This window comes from Bos mutus, chromosome 18 (assembly GCF_027580195.1).
Source record: "Bos mutus isolate GX-2022 chromosome 18, NWIPB_WYAK_1.1, whole genome shotgun sequence".
Taxonomy (NCBI): domain Eukaryota; kingdom Metazoa; phylum Chordata; class Mammalia; order Artiodactyla; family Bovidae; genus Bos; species Bos mutus.
Genome location: NC_091634.1, coordinates 16320185 through 16342669, shown reverse-complemented (window position 1 = coordinate 16342669; position 22485 = coordinate 16320185). Strand labels below are relative to the sequence as shown.

Sequence of the window (22485 nt, the reverse complement as noted above, 5' to 3'; positions counted from 1 at the left end):
AGTAGCGTTTGTGTGCCCATTTCTCACACACTCGGGGAGCCAAAACCCAGAGAGAAAATCCAGCAAACGCGCCAGCTCTCGGGGTTGAGAAGTTCTGGAGGACAGAGTCCAGGCCACCATTTTCGCCTGCGGAATAGGCCTGTGTGCCACTGGGGGGCGCCATCGGAGGGACCGCGGGCCTCTCTGGAACGCGGCTGGTGAGGCGCCTTCGCCCGCTGCACAGCTGGCGGGAAGACTTCCTTTGCAGACATCCCAGCCCTCAGTTCCCACCGCCGCCCAGGAAAGCGATATGATGATACCCATTCTGCAGATGGGCAAATGCACACGCCAGGTCGCGCGGCACGGAGTAGGCGGAACTGGGTTCAGAACCTAAGTCTTTGATTCCGCAGACTGAAGATATTTCCAACCATGGCTCCTCCTCGCTGTGACCTTGCTTTGTCAGCGCGAGTGTGTGGTGATGGGGCGCGGGGGGGGGGGGGGTGCTCCGACGAAGTCCATTCAGTATGCCTTCCCTTTTTCTTGCACACTCCTCTCCCCGCCTGCTCGTTGAACACTCGTCTCAAAATCCCGTCACACACACACACATCTTCCAAACTCTCCCTCGGTCCCAGAGGGGAGCATCCCTTCCACTTGTCTCGTCTCCTCCCTCCTCCCGGCCTCGTCCAGTGGCCCTCGCGGGCCGGGGTCACTGCCCTGGAGAGGTGGCGCCACCAGCCGCGGAGGCAGTTCTGGGATTCCGGACTCGCCTGTGGATTTCATTTGAATCTCTCCCCCTCCCAGGGAGGCTCTAGTCCTGCGGAGAGAAGTCGAGTGGTATACTCGCCCTCCCTACCCTGTCCCCATCCCCACCCCCACAAGGGACTGAGAACCAGAGGCCACCGCATGTCACCCTGCCCATGTGGCCAGCATAATCTGGAATTTCAGGTCTATAAATCACTGGCAGGGGGTGGGGTGGGGGAGGGGGGTCATAAAGCTGTTCTCCCATACTGGTCTGCTCGCTTGACCTCTTGTCCCCTCCTCCAGACACCCTCCCCCCTCCAGGAAACTGGCCTAAGGAGGGGCCTGGGCGTATATAGGGAGCCACCGTGGGAGGGGCTGGCCAGAGAGGCTACAGGCAGAGAAGGTGAGGAGGGGGCCCTGGGGGTCTGGATGCGTAGGGGGAGCTGCGGAGGCCAGCCCTGAGCTCTGATCAGTGACTGCCCCATCCCAGCCTTGGTTTCTTTTTGGGGGGGAGGGTGGGGCACGCTCCATGGCTTGCAGAATCTTAGATCCCCAACCAGGGATTGAACCCACATCCGCTGTAGTGGGGGCACAGAATCCTAACCACTGGGTTGCCAAGGAAGTCCCTCCTCTTCTGTAAAATGGCCCACTGCCAGGGTTGTGGGCACACTGGAGACCAGCCTGGGCCCAGCAGCGAGGTGGGAGCAGAACCTGGCAGCTGGGGTGTGGAATGGGGGCAGTGGGTCCTGTCCAGCAAGGCCCGCCCCCCTCTCCCAGCCTCTACCCGGTCTCATGTGTCCCAGGCAGGACTATGGCTTCTGCAGCAGCAGCAACGACAGAGAAGGGGTCTCCAGTTGTGGTGGGTCTGCTGGTCGTGGGCAACATCATTATTCTGGTGAGACATCCACTGGGAGCCCAGGGGGCAGGTGAGGAGGAGGGAGTCGTCCTGAGCCTGGGCGTGGGGCGGCTGAGAGCCCAGGACCCACTTAATGGCCCGCGTCGCCTGGCTTCTCAAGTCTGAACGGTCCTAATTTGGATCCCAGCTCTGCCTCTCCCCAGCTGTGTGAACTTGAGCAAACAACTTGACTTCTCTATGCCTACTTCCCCATCTATAGATTATGTCTTCACTGTGGGCACTGTCGAGTGGATTAATCCTGATTAATGGTCCTCAGATCAGAAAAAGTGCTTGACAAGTGCCAGCTGTCATCATTAACATGATTATGGACATAAAGCGCCTGCTGGGTGCACAGGAGGCCCATAGCAATGAGTAATGGCAATGTCTTTAAGTTATCTAATACCTGCATGTGGAGCCGGACAGCCTGGGTTCAAACCTCAGCTTTATCACCTTCTACTCTGGGACCTGGGGCCAGTGATATAATCTCTCCAGGCCTCAGTGTTCTCATCTGTAAGATGGAGATAAAATAGGAATGCTGAGAGGATCAAGTGAGTTACTGGAGCTGTGCTTAGGCCAGAGCCTGGCACACACGTTGCTATCAGTACGGGCCATCACAACGATAGTACAGGACAGCTGGTGACGATGATGATTATCACATGGGAAGCAGTTTTGGGGACCAGTGCACACAGTAAATACTCTGAACCTTGGTCTGATTGTTGGCAAAGGTACCACCGGGCAGTCTTCCTCTTGCCTGATTCCCCATCCCAAGAGGTAACCAGATTTTTATTTTCTCCAATATTTCTTGAAGCAGATACAAGCAGATAGGAACTAGTACCTGTTTTCTCCCTTTTCTTGCTCATTCCGCATCCTGGCCTGTGCCTCCCCCATCCTCCTGCTCCCATTGTGTGTAGGCCCCTCCACCCCAGGCCTCCGCCAGCCTCCCCACCCCTTCCCACAACTGCAGAGCCCTCCGTTGTGTGGCACCCTGGCTCCTTTATTCCCTACAGTGCAGCAGGGAATAACCTGGTGGGGGTGTGATTTTCCTGCATGGGCAGGTATATCCGGAGGATCAATTCCTGTGAGTGGAACGGCTGGACCAAAGGGTAGATGCCTTTGTCATTTGTTCTGGCCACAGCCAGGCTCCTCTCCTCAGGGACTAGCAACTCTCTCCAGGAGACCCAGCATCTCCTTGAGGCCAGTCATGAGCTCCAGGCTTAGCTCGTAGTGTCTCCTCTTATCCTTGAAGTCTTCAGCAGCTGGGGTGGAGGTGGGGTTCAGGGGCCTGGCTGGGCCCTCCCTCCCTTCTCGGTCCCCTGCCCGGCTTCATCCCTGCTCGTGGAAGGGGACTTCTTTGTCACTCTTACTACTTTCCAAGAGGGCAGCAGAGGCTCAGAGTGGGGAAGGCGCTTGCTCACAGAGACTCACGCGGGTGAGCCAACTGCGCCTGCCCAGCCCCTGCTGACCGGCCGTTCTGTCCAGCTGTCAGGCCTGGCCCTGTTTGCTGAAACGGTATGGGTGACCACCGACCAGTACCGCGTGTACCCGCTGATGGGCGTCTCGGGCAAGGATGACGTCTTCGCTGGCGCCTGGATCGCCATCTTCTGCGGCTTCTCCTTCTTCGTGGTGGCCAGCTTTGGTGTGGGCGCAGCACTCTGCCGCCGCCGCTCCATGATCCTCACGGTGAGGCCCCGGGAGGAAGGGATGGGCATGGCTGGCCATAGAGGTCATCCTCACAGTCATAATACCAACTGCACAGAAGCCCCTAGTGTGCCCTCCCCGTGGCATGGCACTGGGGCCTCCTGGCAATCACGTCATCTCCTCTGTCCATAAGCGAATAACCTAGGCTCAGCTGTTACTCTCGTCTTACTGGGAAAACTAGGGCCCACGGGAGGCAAGGAAAAAGGCGCTGCACAGGAAGATGGCTCTTGAGTAGCAGGACTGGGACTGGAACCTCAGCTAGTTGGTCTCCAGGGTCTGCACCTGTGAGCTCTGTTGATAGCAATGACAATAAGAATAGCGCAGCTACCATTTAAAGAGTGCTCCGTGTTCTACACAGATGAGTTCATTTGTGCTTCACCGTCCGTCATGAGGTACCATAATCATCTCCATCTTCATCCTCACGAGCCCATTTGACAGAGTTGCTACTGAGGCTCAGAGAAGTGAATCCACTTCTCTGGGGTGGCACGGCAAGTGAGTGGCGGAGCCAGGATTTAAACCTGAGTCTGTCAGTGCTTGAGCCTAGGCTCTTAGTCTCCGCCCACAGCGATAACCCACATTCCCCCAAGTACCTCCCACGTACCTGACATGAGGCTAAGCAGTTTAGAAAGTGAACGCCTTCAAGCCAACCAGCGGCCGAGAAGTGAGTGCTTCTCTGCCCATTTACCAGATGAAGAAACTGAGGTTCAAAGAGGCCCACAGACCAGATGATAGGGAAAGCAGGACTTACAATCTTGGCCCTACTGACCCAGAGCCAACATGGGACTTCCTCCCCATCTGAGGGCTTCTTGGACTCCCAGGAGCAGCTACTTACCTAATCCACAAGTGTGTACTGAGCAAGAACCATGTGCCAAGCCCTGTGCTAGGCCCTGGGTGATTTAGTGAGCAAACCACAAAAGCCCTGGCTATGGGGCCAGATACTGTAATGGGGAGGCAGTGACCAGGGAAGGAGGAGCTGGAGCTGCGGAAGGGAGAGTGGAGAACTTGCAGGTAAAGTGAAGCAGAGGCGAGGTTGGTGGGGGGTGTGCAGTGAAGGGGGCTGTGAACCACGTATGTGTGGGCTGGAGCCAGTTGTGGGGAGGTAGTGAGAGGAACTGAGGGCGGACAGGGGAGGAGAACACTGGGGGATGGGCATGGCGATGAGGGGAGAGAGGGGAGGTGGGCCTGGTCAGGACTTTGGCTTCACTATGTGTAAGATGGAGCCATGGAAAACACTCTTTTCCGGGCCTTTCCTTTTATTCTTTTCTTTCCTGCATTTAGGTCTCTGGCACAACAATTTTCCAGTCCTAAAAGTCCACCCAACTAGTAAAAGAAAAAAAGTCTGTGTCTGTCTCCCCTGTGAGTTTGTCATTAATTGAGACACAGAATTTTTCTTTAATTATTATGAGAAATTTCAAACAGACTAGAGTGAATGGCACTATGAACCTTGTGGACCTATCACCTGGTTTCAACAATATCACCCACACGTCATGCCCCCTACCCCACCCTCTGCCTGCCCACATTTTTCTTTCCTGGGGTATTTTGAAGTGCATTCCAGACACCAAGTCACTTCCCTGTAAATACTTGAGTGCACATTTCTCTGAGCGATAAGGACACGGTTTTAAAGCAGCCAGGTGTGCTGGGCCACAGCATCTCGTCTGGGCAGTGAAGTTGGCAGGTCCACACCCCACCCTCTGTTGCTTTAAGGGTAAGGGGAGGGGACAGCTGAGGGTCAGAGAAATAATTTTCATTAAACACCAAAGGGGTTTTTTTGGGGGGGGGAGTTTTTTTGGCACAACCACTATACCGTGGGCACACCCTGTAAATTTACCCCACTCCCTTCCTATCTATCTTCCAATACCTAGTCTGTGTTCAGATGTCCCTGGTTGTCTCAGGAATGTCTTTATATTTTTCTTTTCTATAGTAGACATTCATTTGACTGCATCCAAGCTAATAGTTAACTTCAGGGAATACCTTACATATTTTTAAATTTCATTTCCTCCTAACATTTTATTATAACAAATTTTCAAACATACAGAAAGGGTGAAAGATTTGCACAGACAGTACCTATGTATCCACCATGTAGATGTTTCCATTCATATTGTGCATGCTTAGTCACTCAGTCATGTCAAACTCTGGGCCCCCATAGACTGTAGCCCCCCAGGCTCCTCTGTCCATGGGGATTCTCCAGGCGAGAATACTGAAGCGGGTTACCATGCCCTTCTCCAGGGGATCTTCCCAGCCCAGGGATCGAACCCAGGTCTCCCCCATCACAGGCATTTTCTTTACCGTCTGAGCCACCAGGGAAGACCTCCATTCACGTTGTCTTATACTTTTGTAAACAATTGCATTTCTGAGAATTCCCTGGCAGTCCAGTGGTTAGGACGTGGTGCCCTCACTGCCGGACCCATCCCGTGAGGGGTGTGACCTCACAGGCTTTGCCCTGATGGCACTGGCCCTCCATCCCTCCCTCCGTCTCTCCGCAGTACCTGATACTCATGCTCATCATCTACATCTTTGAGTGCGCCTCCTGCATCACGTCCTACACCCACCGAGACTATGTGAGTCCGACGGAGGCCAGGGGAGGGACGTGACTTCTGGTGGGGGGAGTTCGGTGAGGGTCTCTGGTAGAAGTGGAGGTCGAGCTCTCTCCCCACACAGCCTGGCTGGACCCTGTTCTTCCTGGCCCTCTGCAGATGGTGTCCAACCCGTCCCTGATCACCAAGCAGATGCTGACCTTCTACAGTGCAGACTCGAACCAGGGCCGGGAACTGACCCGCCTCTGGGATCGCATCATGATTGAGGTGGGCGAGGGTCTGCAGTGTTGGGGGGTTGGGGGCGGATCTTGGGCTCTGACCACAGAGGTAGTTAGGGCTCCCATGATGCCCACTGGTGGATGATATTTACTCAAGTGGTTCTTAGGAGGGAGGAACTCTGGTCGTTGCCATTTTCCAGATGAAAAACCTCAAAAGAGAGAACAGCACTTGCCCATATGTTTGGTAAGGGACAGAGTTGGGGCTCAAACCTGGCAGCCTAGATCCAGACCCACTGCTCTGAACCATCTCATGCACCATCTTAATAATAACAATAGTCATAATAATAACAGCAAACATCAACCAGCACTACCTTTTGTTTTGGAGAAGGCAATGGCACCCCACTCCAGTACTCTTGCCTGGAAAATCCCATGGATGGAGGAGCCTGGTAGGCTGCAGTCCATGGGGTCGAGAAGAGTCAGACACGACTGAGCAACTTCACTTTTACTTTTCACTTTCATGCATTGGAGAAGGAAATGGCAACCCACTCCAGTGTTCTTGCTTGGAGAATCTTTTGTTTAGCACTGTTCAAAAGCACTTTCAAGCTTCTTTAATCCTCACAGCCACCCCATAACAGAGATCAGCTCTTAGCGATGAGGTAAGGGAGGCAGGAAGTCACATGGCTGGTCGGTCACAGAACCAGACGGACTCAAACCCGGGCTGCCAGGTTCTAAAAAACACACGTTAATTAAACTCAGTGTGATATAGGAGCACAAAGGGAGAATGTTGAGGACCCCTCAGAAACCGAGGTCCCCATTTGCTTTAACCTAGCCAGGACTGGAGCCCACGTTTGAAGGGGCCTATGTTTTCATCATTTGGAAGCCAGAAATTAAACACCCACAAGGGCCAGGAGAAGCCAGAAATCGGCCCTTTGGTGTCGTTTAACTCTTTGTGTTGATGGGTAATTTAAAAAAAAAATTTTTTTTTTCCAATGAATTTTTTTTTCAAAAAATTTAAAAAATAAACCATGAATGTGGGTTTGATCCAAATCCCCCATCAGCCTCAGGGTGCTGGGACAAGTATTGCCTGCTCCTTGCTCACACACAGACAGTGGAGTGCAGGCCCACCTCGGCCTTCCTCGCTGTGAGACGCAGGGGAGCGTCTGAGTTGGAGCCCGCCTGACCCCAGCCTCTCCCTCCAGCAAGAGTGCTGTGGCACGTCAGGCCCCATGGACTGGGTGAACTTCACATCTGCCTTCCGGGCCACCACCCCAGAGGTGGTGTTCCCCTGGCCCCCGCTATGCTGTCGACGGACGGGCAACTTCATCCCAGTCAATGAAGAAGGCTGCCGCCTGGGCCACCTGGACTACCTGTTCACCAAGGTGTGTCTCCTCCTGCTGTGTCTTTCCGTCTGTCTGGCCCTCTCTGGTTCTTCTGTCTCTTTCTCCCTCCCACTGTCTGTCTGTCATCTCCTCCCCAACCCCCATCTGACTTTTCCAATCTTCCATCTGTCCGCCCTCCACCTCCCCCACCGACCCGCCACCTCCCTGTGCAGGTCAGCGGGATGCATACCGCAGGTTTGGTCTGATCCAGACCTGGCGACACCTGAAACTTTTCTCAGGTTGTCTGGGGATCAGAGCAACAAGAACAATACCGGCAGCACACCACCAATAACCACTAACATTTCTTGAGCCTTTACTTTGTAGCAGGCATCCTTCTAGGTGCTTTACATTTTCCTTTTTTACTTATTTCCTTCTCACGGCAGCCTAATGAGGTAAGGTTGTAATGTTTTCATTTTACAGATGATGAATCTTGCTAGTGAGGGATGGAGCTGGGATGTGATTTCAGGCAGTGAGGCCCCAACCAGGTGCTTTAACTCCTGCAAGGGGAGTTCAGAGGCAAAGAGAGAAGCCAGAGGAGGGGAACCAGTCCCAGTGGGCTAGGGGCGCCCTTCAGCGCCATGTCTTAGATCAAGTATCATGGAGAGAGGAGCCTGATGCAAGCCATCACCCCTCTAGAGTCAGATAGCTGTTCCTTGAGCCTTGGCTCTGTGCAGAGCACTTACACGCCTCATCTCACAGAATCATCACAGCTACTTTTTGGACGGTAGTGCTGTCAATATTGCTATTTCCCTGATGGGAAAACTGAGGCTCAGAGGGTCAGAATCGTAGCTAGGCCCCATAGCCAACAAACGACAGAGCTGGCCCTCAGCTCTGTCCTGCTGACTCCAGGGCACACATCCTGAACCTTTAAGGCAGATGGAGCAGGGGATCTACATGAAGGCAAGTGGTGTGGGGCTCTGGCCCTGCTCAGCCTCACCTCTAAACGAGAAGCTATTAGAACTGGTCTGATCCTAAAGTTAAATTTCAAACCTTTGGAACTTGGGGGCAGCATGGAAAGCCGGCTCCAGACAGAATCGCCCTCAGACTGCACCATCGGAGGCAGCACCTGCCTGTGCAGTCTGGGTTATCGTCACAGCCCTGACTCCCCGAAATCACCCTGGGAGGGAGACACTGCTGTGATCCCCAGGGTGAGAAACCCCCACCCTTGGTGATCGCACAGGAAAGAAAAGCAAGACTGGAAGCAGGAAGTGACTCTCCCAAGGGTGCCCAGTGACTCTTGCTTTCAGCAGCCAGCCTCCCTGGGCATTATCTCACACTCCCACTTTCCCCTTGCCCAGGGCTGCTTTGAACATATTGGCCACGCCATCGACAGCTACACATGGGGCATCTCGTGGTTTGGGTTTGCCATCCTGATGTGGACGGTGAGAGGCGGAGCCTTTGAGCTGGGTGGGATGGGGGTGTGAGGCTGGAGTGTCCCTCACCTGACGCCTCCTCTTCAGCTCCCCGTGATGCTGATAGCCATGTATTTCTACACCACGTTGTGAGAACGAGAAGTGAAGGCCACGTGCACACCTGGCTTCCTCCTCCTCCTGCCCTGGCTTCCTCTGGCTGAGATGGCCGACTCACCTCTCCCTGTCCCACCTCCCTGGCCCAGCCCTCCCTCCACTCCAAAGATGTTTTACCAGGTTTCTGAGCCCTGCTGAGAGTTGGGGTGCCCTAAAACCCCTGGACATCCTCCTACTAAGGACTAAGCTTCCAGCAAATTCTCTAAGGGGTGTGTAGCATGTGTGTACAGACCGTTAGTCCTTAACCTCCTTTCACTAGACTGATTCTTGGCCCATCTTTCAGGGTCAACTTCAAGTCCTGTCCTCGGGGGGCCCTTTCCTGATCTCACCACCCCATTCACAGATGCCTTTCTTATAGTTCCCAGAGCTCCTCCTCCATGGTGGATGTCATCATCATCACTGAATAGTTTGTGATTGTCTGTTTAAATTCTGGTAGAACTGGGATTGCCATGAGGAGAGGGACAAGTTCTGTTATGGTCACTTTAACATCCCCTGCATCGCCTGGCATGGGGCTGAGCACGGATATTCAATAAATACTACTTGAATGAGTTCGTTTGTTTTCTTCTAAGGCCAAGGTAAATGAATAAGAACTATCCCAGAGGAAGTAGCAGAAACCCAACCAGCACTGACTGAAACATAAAATGGAATGTACAGGCTCATGTAACCAAGTCGGTAGTGCTGGCTTCAGGCATGTCTGGATCCAGGGGCTCAATCTAGGTTTCCAGGAAACCTGCTTCATTCTCTGGCAGGATTTCTCTGGTAACACCAGACTGGCATCCTTATAGCTAAGCAACACGGCAGTGAGAAAAGGCCTCTTTCCCAAAAGCTTTCACCAAGGTCAGGAATTAAATCTCACTGTTTTGGCTTAGGTTTTAGCCCCACTCTTCAGTCTGGGAAGGGAAACCAATGTGGATTAACATTCCTGCTAAAGATGCATCCAGGGGGTGGTGTTAGGAAGGGGACTGGTTATCAAAAGAAAATCAAAGTGCAGGGCTGCTGGGCCAGTACAGGTGACAGACATCCTCCTTTATTGTCGTTATCTGGTCGCCAAGTCCTGTCCAACTCTTTGCAACCCCATGGACTGTAGCCCAGCAGGCTCCTCTGTCCGTGAAATTTCCCAGGCAAGAATACTTGAGTGGGTTGCCATTTCCATCTCCAGGGGATCTTCCCTGATACAGAGATTGAACCTGTGTCTCCTGCATTGGCAGGAATATTCTTTACCACTGAGCCACCTGGGAAGCCCCAGACATCCTCCTACTAGGGACTAAAGCTTCCAGTAAGTTCTCTAAGGGGTGCATGAGAGCAAACAGTTTAAGAATCTCATCATTGTTCTTTTGTTCTGTCTGAAGCAGGCCCATGCTCTGGCCACTTGACAGTGGTTAGGCCGTATGGGAAGAACTCGTCCTTACCCATTAAGTGAGGTTTGTCAGGGTCCTCATTTCCTCCACTGGTCTGCAAATGGCCTGCAAATGCTGGAATCAGATGTCAGCTTTTGAAAACATACTTTAATGGTCAAATCTATTACAGTGAAAAATTGGAAACAACAGAACATCCATCAGCAGAGGGTGGGTTGTACAACTCATGTTATATCCTTGACTGGGATTCTCCATGGCTGTCATAAAGAAGGTAAATCTATGTGAGCTGATATAAAAAGATGTCATAATGGTATAAATAATTGGAAAGCATATATAAGGGTGTTCATTATGTAACAAATGAACATCAGTGGTGGACTGGTTAAATTAGCTATGTTATGTCTGTACTCTAGAGTACCACAAACAATACTAAAGAATAATGTTTTAACATGAAAAAAATCTCCAAGGAATGCAAGTAGAAATACTGGCAAAGCACTTACAGTGTTTTTATTCCTGTAGATCTCTATGCAGGGTAGGTCTTTTCTTTTAAAGAAAGAGATCAAGGTTTTAAAATAATGTTTAAAGGAATATGGGAAATACTTTTTAGAAAGCAAAAATAATTTATAATGCTTCCATTTAAAAAATTATACAAATTTACAAATGGGAAGTGTCCCATGTTCCATTCCCCAGTAAACATCCCTCCAGATCTTCTCCAACCCTGTAGGTAATGCTATTAATACATGATCAATGTCCTCTTTGGCTTTTCAAACATTTTTATCAATGTATTGATATATGCTTATATAAGCACATATATACACATGTTTGATAGAATCATGCTTTGGATTAGATTCCTTAATGGTCCAGTGGTCAAGAATCTGCCTTCCAATGCAGGGGATGTGGGTTCAATCCCTGGTCAGGGAATGAGGATCCCACATGCCACAGAGCAACTAAGCCCATACCACAGTTAGAGAGAAGCCTGCCCATCACTATGAAAGATACCACGTGCTGCAGGTAAGACCTGATGCCACCAAGAATAAATAAGTAAATATAAAAAAATAGAAACATGCTCGAAATATGTATTACAACTTGTTTCCTTCACTTAAGTATATATTTTGGTCATCCTTTCATGTCAGCTTATGTGAATTCACTTCTTTTTTTGAAACTGTGATTGTGTTTTCTAGAATACAGATATGTCACAGATCATCATACTCTGCTGTAAGTAAACAAGGCAAAGAGCAGAACCACATATATAAGTGATTTCTTTTTTATAAAAATGATATATACATATTTCTCATAAAGTTTTTTTTGAAAAACAGTTGGGATGGAGGGCCAAGAGGAGGAGGAATTTCCATACCATATATATCTTTATGATGTTTGGGGAAAAATGCTTTGTAAAGATAATGTGTTACTTTCCAAAAACAAAATCTAATAAAGGGATTTCTGAAATACTCAGCAATGTACAACTTTGCTTTTCGAGACAGAATTTTTTTTAAACACCAGGTAGATGTAGATGTTATATGTACCGTATTTTAACACATAAGCATACCTCCAGATTAACTGGCTTAACAGGCTTTTCTGCAGGCCCAGGAATGAAACTTCTCCTCCATCCTTGAGCACATATTTGACCACGTTGTAAACATGTCAAGGAAAAGAGGGTATTTGTCACAATCTACTTTTAAAATCAGATGTATTCTCAGGTGGAAGTTCACAGTGACCTAGTCAGTGACTCAGATTCTCTGGGAAAGGAAAAGAGGCAGTACTGAGTTCTCACCCTCCACCACCACACTCTGAGCCTCCCTGTTGCCATTTAGTCGCTAAGTCGTGTCCGACTCTTTGCAACCCCATGGACTAGAGCCAACCAGGCTCCTTTGTGGGATTTCCCAGGCAAAAAATACTGGAGTGGGTTGCCATTTCCTTCTCCAGGGGATCTGCCCTGATCCAGGGATCAAACCTGGGTCTCCTGCATTGAAGGCAGATCCTTTACGACCGAGCCACCAGGGAAGCCCTGAGCCTCCATGTACCCACCTCTCTAAAATTGGCTTCTTGGAACTTCCCCGGTGGTCCAGTGGTTGGGACTCCACACTTCCACTAGGGGGCGTGGGTTTGACACCTGGTCGGGGAACTAAGATAGTGCATGTGGCAGGGTATGGCCAAAAAAAGAAAAGTACAAAGAAAAATGGGGTTCCTGCAGCCCCTACTTCATGGCATAGGGTTCATTATATTCTAAGAGCTCAGGAATCCATAGACCTCTTTATTATGGATCAGGAATTTTCTCAATCCTGTATAATCAGAATCAATACAGAAATAAACTGCTGGGTAAGGCTGATAAAAATATAAATATGTGTGTTGTTTGCCTTAAAACTGTAAAACACTGTAAAAAAACCTTTGTAAAATCCTAAAGTTTAACCTTGGTTATCAAGGAAGAGGAGACACTTGAAGGGGGGGTTTGTTTCATTTCTTGGGCATTTTGGTATTTTCCAAAAATTTGTATGAAAACTCTTGCTTTTGTCCTCCATAAAAATAACTATTAAAAGAGTTCCTTTCTACTTGCTAGATGGGATGCTGTCTAAATCATGACCCGTTGCATTAAGCCAGTTAGATCTTCAGATTTATTCAGCTGAATTTTCTTAACACTCCTACTCAGTGCTAGCTCCGGTCACACAACCACAGCTTCCAGAAGACAAATACTCCTGCTGGACATCGGTCTCACATTGGCCATTGCAATTTAACAGTGGCACTTAAATTTGCCTGCTTAAATGTGATGTGAACCAATTTCTGATAGGCAGTTGGTGAAGTAGAAGCAATGGGGGAGGGGGTCCCTCTATAGCCCTCCTGTTTCCAGTAAGATCCAAATAAGTGACTGGCAAAGGAAACTTAAAGGAAGCTCACCACTAGGCAGTCCCAGGAAGACCAGAGCTGGGAAAACCAGACACCAGCCCCTTCCCGCCCCTAACCCCCACTGCAGACAACTGCAAACAAGCTGTTCTCGTTTCTCTCATTTCTGGTAGTAACCTGTATAAATAAAATAGATGAATGATATTCATCATTCATCATTCGGCTGGATGGCTGAATAGATAATGACTGATAGATTTTTTTAAAGAAGAAAATAGAAATATTAATAAAAACTTCACTGTTGGACATGAGATGTGTATTGCGAAAAGAATTATTTTGCTAAACATTGTCAAACTTTATCTGAACAGTTAAGACAAGGTCAGGCTTTGTCAGACGCTGGGGTTTGGAGTCAAGCTGGCCTCTGGGCCATGGGTAGGTGGACCTCCACCTCTGCCCCACATCAGCCACTCCTTTTTCTGGCTTCATCGGGTCACATTTCTGCTCAGCCGGAATGGCAGCAGTGTAACCTGGCCAAGGTAGGCCTCATCTGGCAGGACGGGTTTGTCTGCCCCAGCCCTACCACTCAGAGGCCCACTCCTGAGGGTGAGAAAGGAGCAAAGGGATGAGGCTCCCAGGACCACCCAAGAGAGAGGCAGCCATTTGATGGCTGTTCCTACTGCACCTCTGCAGGATCACATCTGTCTAGAGCTGAATCCGACCTCTAACCTGCTATGGCTCCCCAGTGCCCTCAGCACAGAGTCCAGCTCCTCGGCCTGGCGTTGAGGGGCCCTTGTGGCTTGTCTCCTTTCTTCCTCCCCAAGCTCACCTCTCCCTTCCGTCTCGTGGAGCCAACCTCTCTTTCACCACTGGAGATCATAGAATGGAAAGGATAAACCAATGTTATATAGCACTCAAGCTTACATTCCTTCCATGAGAACAAGTTGATTTATTCACTAAAATATAAAACTCACACCCCTTTGACCCACCTGATTCCACCTCTGGGAATCTATCTTGCATATACACTCTCAAGTGTGTTAAAAAAAACCCACATACAAGGGTAACAAACGCAGTAACTGAAGAGAACTAGTGATACAATTCATTTTTTTACACCATAGAATAGTATGCGGCTAAGTTTAAAGGGAGCTCCATTTATTTTTGCTATATTAAATCATCTCCAAGATAGATTGTTCACTGAGAAAAATGCAAAGTGAAAAGCTGAATTAATGCTAAATGAAATGTGGTATCCTAGATTGCATTGTATTTAGCATTAATTCAGTTTTGCAATTTGCATTTTTCTCTATGAACAGTCTATAAGGAGGGCATTGAAACCCACTCCAGGATTTTTGCCTGGAGAATCCCATAGACAGAGGAACCTGATGGGCTACAGTCCATGGAGTTGCAAGGAATCAGACGTGACTGAAGTGACTTAGCTCGCGTCCTAGATTGAATCCTAAAAAGACATTAGTGAAAAAACTAGAGCAGTCCAAATAAAGTCTGGAGTTTAGTTAATGGTCTTTTTTTTTTTTCTTCCCCAGTCACTCGGTCCCATACTAGTGTTAATTTCTTGGTTTTGAAAAACATCATGGCTATGCTGCAGAATTCTAAAATGTATCGTTTGGCACAAGGTTAGGTCTTATCAGTAGAGGGTGCTGGAGGGACACAGCAGAAGTTCGAAGCTTCTCTCCAGATTCCAGTGGTTCCTTCTTGTTACTGCTGAGCTGTGACCAACCAGCAGGTCCTGTGGCTCTTCTCCACGTTTCCTGAACCCAGCTAGGAATGCACCACTTAACCCAAGTAAGAAACCTATTGAAAACATGAAATAGAATCATGATTTTTCATTTTTTTCAGATAGTCTGCAAATAGAAGTAGAAAGATGCAAAATAGGGAAAATGGTCATTTTGAAGAACCAATCCCACTCCTGCTGGAAAAAATGATCAAAAGATCCTGGCATTTGATCCCTGGCATTAAAATTCATCTCATAAAAACATATTCAGACAGTTGATTAGACAAGTGCAGAAACTGAAGGGATTTTTCAACTTTCAAGATCTATACCCAGAGCCAAGGCAAGTGATATTGGTTGCCTAGAAACCACTCTGATCCAGGGTATATAAGTTAATTTTTGTTAACTTACACCAAAACACCGTGGCTTAAAATAATGATTTTTTTAGCTCCTGATTCTGTGGGACCATTTGGGCTGAGCTCAACGCTGAATATTTATTGGAAGGACTGATGCTGAAGCTGAACTGAAGCTCCAATACTTCGTCCCACTGATGCAAAGAGTTGACTCATTGGATAAGACTCTGATGCTGGGAAAGATTGAAGGCAGGAAGAGAAGGATGAGATGGTTGGATGGCATCATCGATTCAACAGACATGAGTTTGAGCAAACTCTGGGAGATAGTGAAGGACAGGGAAGCCTGGTGTGCTGCGGTCCATGCGGTTGCAAAGAGTCCGCCATGACTTAGTGACTGAATAACAACAATAGTCAGCCAGGCAGTTCTTCCATTTTCCTCACCTGGGCTTACCCATGCGATTTGTCAGCTAATGGGGTGGCTGGGGGCTGACTGGTCTAGAGTGGCCTCCCTCACATATGTGGCAGGCTAGAAGTTCGTATAAGTGGCTGGGATGAGGACTCTCACTGGGCCACGTGTCTAAAGAAGGCCAGCCCAAGCTTATTCACATGGCAGCCTTTGCAGGTTTCCCAAGAGCAGAAAGAGAAATCCCAAAACGTGTACTCAGTTTTCAAGTCTCTGCTTTTGCCAAATGTGTTATTATCCCATTGTTCAAAACAAGTCAATGGCTAAGGCCAGATTTAGTGTGGGAGGTGTGCAGAAGGGAGGGGAGTTATGGAGGCTATTTTAAAAATGTACCAGGATGAAAAAAACATGCCAGCAGTCCCTGGCAGAAGTAGTCAAATGCCTTTAGTTGAGAGTGTTTCACAGCTGTGTTCTCCTCAAACAGCCAACAGTTCCCAGACAGAAGCAAGATGGGAAATGGTTAATGCCAACAGTAGTCTATGCCTTGGGCCACTCTTCCAGTAACCAAAGAGTTGTTCTATAAATAAGTGCCTTTTTCTGAATTTCAGATATCACAGAAGATTAAGGAGATGATTTTTTTGCCTGAATTCATGTTTCAAAACCCAAGCAGGAGATCTATTCAAGACATCAAGTTTCCCTTATATACTTCTCAGATTGCCTCCTCAGATGCCATGGGCACTGGATTGGAAAGGAAATATAAAAGTTAAAAAGTTAAGAAAGTGGTCTTTTTGTAGTTCTACTTCAGTACTGTTGGATACATAATTAAAAGAAGGTCCCTAGTAGTCAGATTACCTAAGGTCAAATTGCCAAGGATGTCTCGTCTCATCGCTCATCTCAAAATCCTGCCAGAAGTCCTAGCTAATGCATTAAGACAAGAAAAGTAAATAAAATGTACAGAGATTGAAAAAGAAGAAATAAAATTGTCTTTGTGTGCAGATGACATTAAGTATCTATGTAAAAAATATAAAAGAATGGACCAAAAAATAACCATGGAACTAATAAGCAATTATAGCAAAGTTTTATTACACAGAAGATCTACTTGCTAGTCCAAGCATTACATCTACTGATCACATCCCTGCCTGATGTCAACTGAGATACCATCAGGACTTACAGAGGACTGGTCTAGAAATAACAGGTGCAATCACTGACACTTGTTGGAGGCTTGCAAGACACAAGTTCTGTTCCTTATTAGACTTTCCTAACCTTCTTCAACTCAAAATAGATGAGTACATTTCCATGCCATGGCACCAAACCTTTAACTCAGTAAAGGCAAATTTTCTGATCAGGAAGAAATGAGGTTAACAGACACCATGAGACACATAATATGCTTTTTATTTAACTATCAAAATATTTTATGGGTAAATGCCCTATTTTGATCATAGATACTTATATTTATAATGATTACCTTAGTAATCATCAAGCCAAGTGAGTGATAAAACCCCAATCAATTTTAATCTTCTGAAAACATTCCTCTAAAATACAAGCATGCTTCAGCAATATTGCAGGTTCAGTTCCAGATGACTGCAATAAAGTCAATATTATAATAAAGGATGTCACCAGAATATTTTGTTTTCCAAGTATTTCTAAAAGTTACATTTACACTACACTGTCATCTATTAAGTGTACAATAGTATTATGTATAAAACTTAATTTAAAAATACTTTATTGCTAAAAAATATGCTAACCATCACTTGAACTTTCAGTGAATTGTAATCTTTTTGCTGGTGGATATTGCCTTGATGTTAATGGCTGCTGATTGATCAGAGTGATAGTTGCTGAAGGTTGGAGTGACTGTGGCAAATAATTAAAATATAATGAAATTTGCTACATCAATTGGCTCTTCATTTCATGAACAATTTCTATATAGCATACAGTACTGTTTAATAGCGTTTTATCCCTTTCAAAATGGGAGTCAGTCCTCTCAAACCCTGCTGATGCTTTATCAACTAGGTTTATGTAACATTCTAAATCTTCCGTTGTCATTTCAACAGTCTTCACAACATCTTCACCAGAGGCAGATTCCATCTCAAGAAACACTTTCTTCATTCATCCAGAAGAAGCAACTCCTCATCTGTGAAAAGGTTATCATGAGATTGCTGCAATACAGTCACATCTTCAGGCTGCACTTCTAATTCTAGAACTCCTGCTATTTCCACCACATCTGCAGCTACTTCCTCCAGTGAAGTCTTGAACGCCTCAAGGGGTTGGAATCAACTTCTTCCAAACTTTTTAAATATTGATGTTTTATTTCATCCCATAAATCACACTGTTCTTAATGGCATCCAGAATGGTGAATCCCTTCCAGAAGGTTCTCAATTTACTTTGCCCATCTCTATCAGAAGAATCATATATACGGAAGCATAGCCTTAGAAAATGTATTTCTTAAATACATTTTAAGAAAATCAAAATGTTACTTGGTTTCTGGGCTGCAGAGTGGATGTTGTATTAGCAGGCAGAAAACAACATTAATCTCAGTGTATATCTCCACTGGAGCTCTTGGATGACCAGATGCATTATCAATGAGCAGTAATATTTTGAAAGGAATCTTTTTTGTCTGAAAGAGGAGGTCTCAACAGTGGGCTTAAAATACTCAGTAAACCATGTAAACAGATGTGCTGCCATCCAGGCTTTGTTGTTCCATTTACAGAGCACAGGCTGCATAGATTTAGTGTAATTGTTAAGGGACCTAGTCTTTTCACAATGGCAAATGAGCACTGGCTTCAACATAAAATCACCAGCTGCATTAGCCCCAACAAGAGACACAGCCTGTCCTTTGAAGCCAGACATTTTCTTCTCTGTAGCTATGCAAGTCCTAGATGGCATCTTCTTCCAACAGAAGGCTGTTTCATCTATACTGAAAATCTGTTGTTTAGCATAGCCACCTTTGTTAATTATCTTAGCTAGATCTTCTGGATAACTTGCTGCAGCTTCTACATCAGCACTCGCTTCTTCACTTTGTACTCTTCTGTTATGAAGACAGCTTCTTTCCTTCAACCTCATGAACCAATCTCTGCTAGATTTTTTTGTTTTTAATTTTTTGACCGACTGCGTGGTATGAGTGTGTGCTCATTCACTTTCAGTTCAGTTCAGTTCAGTCGCTCAGTCGTGTCCGACTCTTTGTGACCCCATGAATCGCAGCACCCCAGGCCTCCCTGTCCATCACTAACTCCCAGAGTTCACTGAGACTCACGTCCATCGAGTCAGTGATGCCATCCAGCCATCTCATCCTCTGTAGTCCTCTTCTCCTCCTGCTCCCAATCCCTCCCAGCATCAGAGTCTTTTCCAATGAGTCAACTCTTCACATGAGGTGGCCAAAGTACTGGAGTTTCAGCTTTAGCATCATTCCTTCTGAAGAAATCCCAGGGCTGATCTCCTTCAGAATGGACTGGTTGGATCTCCTTGCAGTCCAAGGGACTCTCAAGAGTCTTCTCCAACACCACAGTTCAAAAGCATCCATTCTTCAGCGCTCAGCCTTCTTCACAGTCCAACTTTCACATCCATACATGACCACTGGAAAAACCATAGCCTTGACTAGACGGACCTTTGTTGGCAAAGTAATGTCTCTGCTTTTGAACATGCTATCTAGGTTGGTCATAACTTTCCTTCCAAGGAGTAAGCATCTTTTAATTTCATGGCTGCAGTCACCATCTGCAGTGATTTTGGAGCCCAAAAATATAAAGGCTGACACCCACTGTTTCCCCATCTGTTTCCCCATGAAGTGATGGGACCAGATGCCATGATCTTCGTTTTCTGAATGTTGAGCTTTAAGCCAACTTTTTCATTCTCCACTTTCATTTTCATCAAGAGGCTTTTTAGTTCCTCTTCACTTTCTGCCATAAGGGTAGTGTCATCTGCATATCTGAGTTTATTGATATTTCTCCCGGCAATCTTGATTCCAGCTTGTGTTTCTTCCAGTCCAGCATTTCTCATGATGTACTCTGCATAGAAGTTAAATAAGCAGGGTGACAATATACAGCCTTGACGTACTCCTTTTCCTATTTGGAACCAGTCTGTTGTTCATTAACTTTAGTCATGTCCAATTCTTTGTGACACAATGGACTGTAGCCTGCCAGGCTCCTCTGTCCATGGGGATTCTCCAGGCAAGAATACTGGAGTAGGTTGCCATGCCTTCCTCCAGGGGATCTTTCCAACCCAGGGATGGAACTCATGTCTCTTATATCACCTGCATTGGCAGGCAGGTTCCTTACCACTAGTGCTACCTGGGATGCCCACTGTGTGCCATGTGGGATCTTATTTTCTCAACCAGGGGTGGAACCTGCATTGTCTGCATTGGAATTGCTGAGTCTTAACCACTGGACCACGAGGGAAGTCCCCCAGTCTGTGCTAGCTTTTAATCTTTTCTGCTGCAGCTTCCTCACCTCTCTCAGCCATCATAATTCTCTAAAATTGAAGAGAATTAGGGCACTGCTCTGGATTAGACTTTGGCTGAAGAGAATGTTGTAGTTGATTTAATCTTCTATCCAGACCACTAAAACTTTCTCCATAGCAACAAACAGGCTATTTAACTTTCTTAGCAGTCATGTATTCACTGGAGTAGCACTTTTAATTTCCTTCCAGAACTTTCTTTTGCATTGACAACATGGTTAACTTTTTGGTACAAGAGGCCTAACATTTGGCCTATCTTGACTTTCAACTTGCCTTACTAAGCTTAATCATTTCTAGTTTTTTATTTAAAATGACAGGTGTGCGATGCTTTCTCTTTTTTTGGCTACACTGCATGGCTTGTGGAATCTTAGTTTCCTGGCCAGGGATTGAACTCCCGGCTCTAATTCTAAACACTGGACCACCAGGGAATTCTCATGTAATTTTTTCACTTGAACATTTACAGGCCATTGTGGGATTATCAATTGGCTTAATTTTAGCATTGTTGTGTTTCAGGAAATAAGGAGGCCCTAAGGTCAGGAAGCAACAGAACTGGACATGGAACAACAGACTGGTTCCAAATAGGAAAAGGAGTACGTCAAGGCTGTATATTGTCACCCTGCTTATTTAACTTATATGCAGAGTACATCATGAGAAACACTGGGCTGGAAGAAGCACAAGCTGGAATCAAGATTGCCGGGAGAAATATCAATAACCTCAGATATGCAGATGACACTACCCTTATGGCAGAAAGTGAAGAGGAACTAAAAAGCCTCCTGATGAAAGTGAAAGTGGAGAGTGAAAAAGTTGGCTTAAAGCTCAACATTCAGAAAACGAAGATCATGGCATCTGGTCCCATCACTTCATGGGGAATAGATGGGGAAACAGTGGAAACAGTGTCAGACTTAATTTTTTGGGGCTCCAAAATCACTGCAGATGGTGACTGCAGCCATGAAATTAAAAGATGCTTACTCCTTGGAAGGAAAGTTATGACCAACCTAGATAGCATGTTCAAAAGCAGAGACATTACTTTGCCAACAAAGGTCCGTCTAGTCAAGGCTATGGTTTTTCCAGTGGTCATGTATGGATGTGAGAGTTGGACTGTGAAGAAAGCTGAGTGCCGAAGAATTGATGCTTTTGAACTGTGGTGTTGGATAAGACTCTTGAGAGTCCCTTGGACTGCAAGGAGATCCAATCAGTCCATTCTAAAGGAGATCCATCATGGGTGTTCATTGGAAGAACTGATGCTGAAGCTGAAACTCTAATACTTTGGCCACCTCATGCGAAGAGTTGACTCATTGGAAAAGACTCTGATGCTAGGAGGGATTGGGAGCAGGAGGAGAAGGGGACGACAGAGGATGAGATGGCTGGATGGCATCACCGACTCGATGGACATGAGTTTGAGTGAACTCTGGGAGTTGGTGATGGACAGGGAGGCCTGGGGTGCTGCGATTCATGGGGTCGCAAAGAGTCAGACGTGACTGAGCGACTGATCTGATCTGATGTGATCTGATAAGTGAAGAAGTTAGACCACACATGACATTTATTAAGTTCGTTGTTTTGTATGGGCCTGGTTTGTGGTGATGGTTGTTGTTCAGTCACTAAGTTGTGTCTGACTCTTTACGACCCTGTGGACTGCAGCACGCCAGACTTCCCTGTCTTTGCCCCCAAACAATTATAATAATAACATCAAATATAACTGGTCACAAATCACCATAAAATATAATAATCGTGAAAAAGTTTGACATATTTCAAGAATTATCTAAAATATGACACAGAAATATGAACAAATGCTATTGGAAAAATGGCACCAATACTTGTTCAACATAGGGTTACTGCAAAGGTTCAATTTGTAAAAAACAAAAATACAGTATCTGCAAAGCACAATAAAAATAATAAAACAAAGTATTCCCGTATTGTTAAGTTTATTGATTGGTACTAAAGTTTTTTAAAGCATTTTTCAAAGTATTTTTAAAAATGTGTCATTAAAAAAAAACATACATTGGAACTTCCCTGGTGGTCCAGTAGTTGAGAATCTGCCTTGCAATGCAGGTGACGTAGGTTCCTTCCCTGGGCAGGGAACTAAAATTCCACATGCCATGGACCAAGTAAAACTAAGCCTAAGCACCACAACTAGAAAGTTTGTGTGCCCCACTGAAAGATGCCAAATGATGTAACAAAGATCCCGCAGGCCGCAACTAAGATCTGATGCAGCCAAGTAAATAATTTTTTAAAGCCATACATTATCTCTAGATAAAACCAAACATGTGTGTGCCTTTTCCCCCTAATAAAGTGGTTTGCGTATTTCCTCTTCTCCAGAGATTTTTGTCCTAATAGCTTTCATTGTTAAGTAGAATGTGTTCAAGGACAAAAACATTTAAAAGACTGAGGGAGTATTGATGAAAAAAGAAA

The 22485-nt window shown here is 46.5% G+C and overlaps 1 protein-coding gene across 1 annotated transcript; it reads left to right on the top strand.

Moving 5' to 3' along the window:
* The first annotated feature begins 562 nt into the window (after positions 1 to 562).
* Positions 563 to 11750, top strand: UPK1A (uroplakin 1A). Its single transcript, XM_005908200.2, has 8 exons — positions 563 to 1123; positions 1524 to 1615; positions 3095 to 3295; positions 5797 to 5871; positions 6007 to 6114; positions 7265 to 7444; positions 8743 to 8826; positions 8905 to 11750. Exons 1-8 carry the CDS (start codon positions 883 to 885, stop codon positions 8947 to 8949), a joined length of 1026 nt encoding a protein of 341 aa, XP_005908262.2. The 5' UTR covers positions 563 to 882; the 3' UTR covers positions 8950 to 11750.
* The last annotated feature ends 10735 nt before the right edge of the window (positions 11751 to 22485 follow it).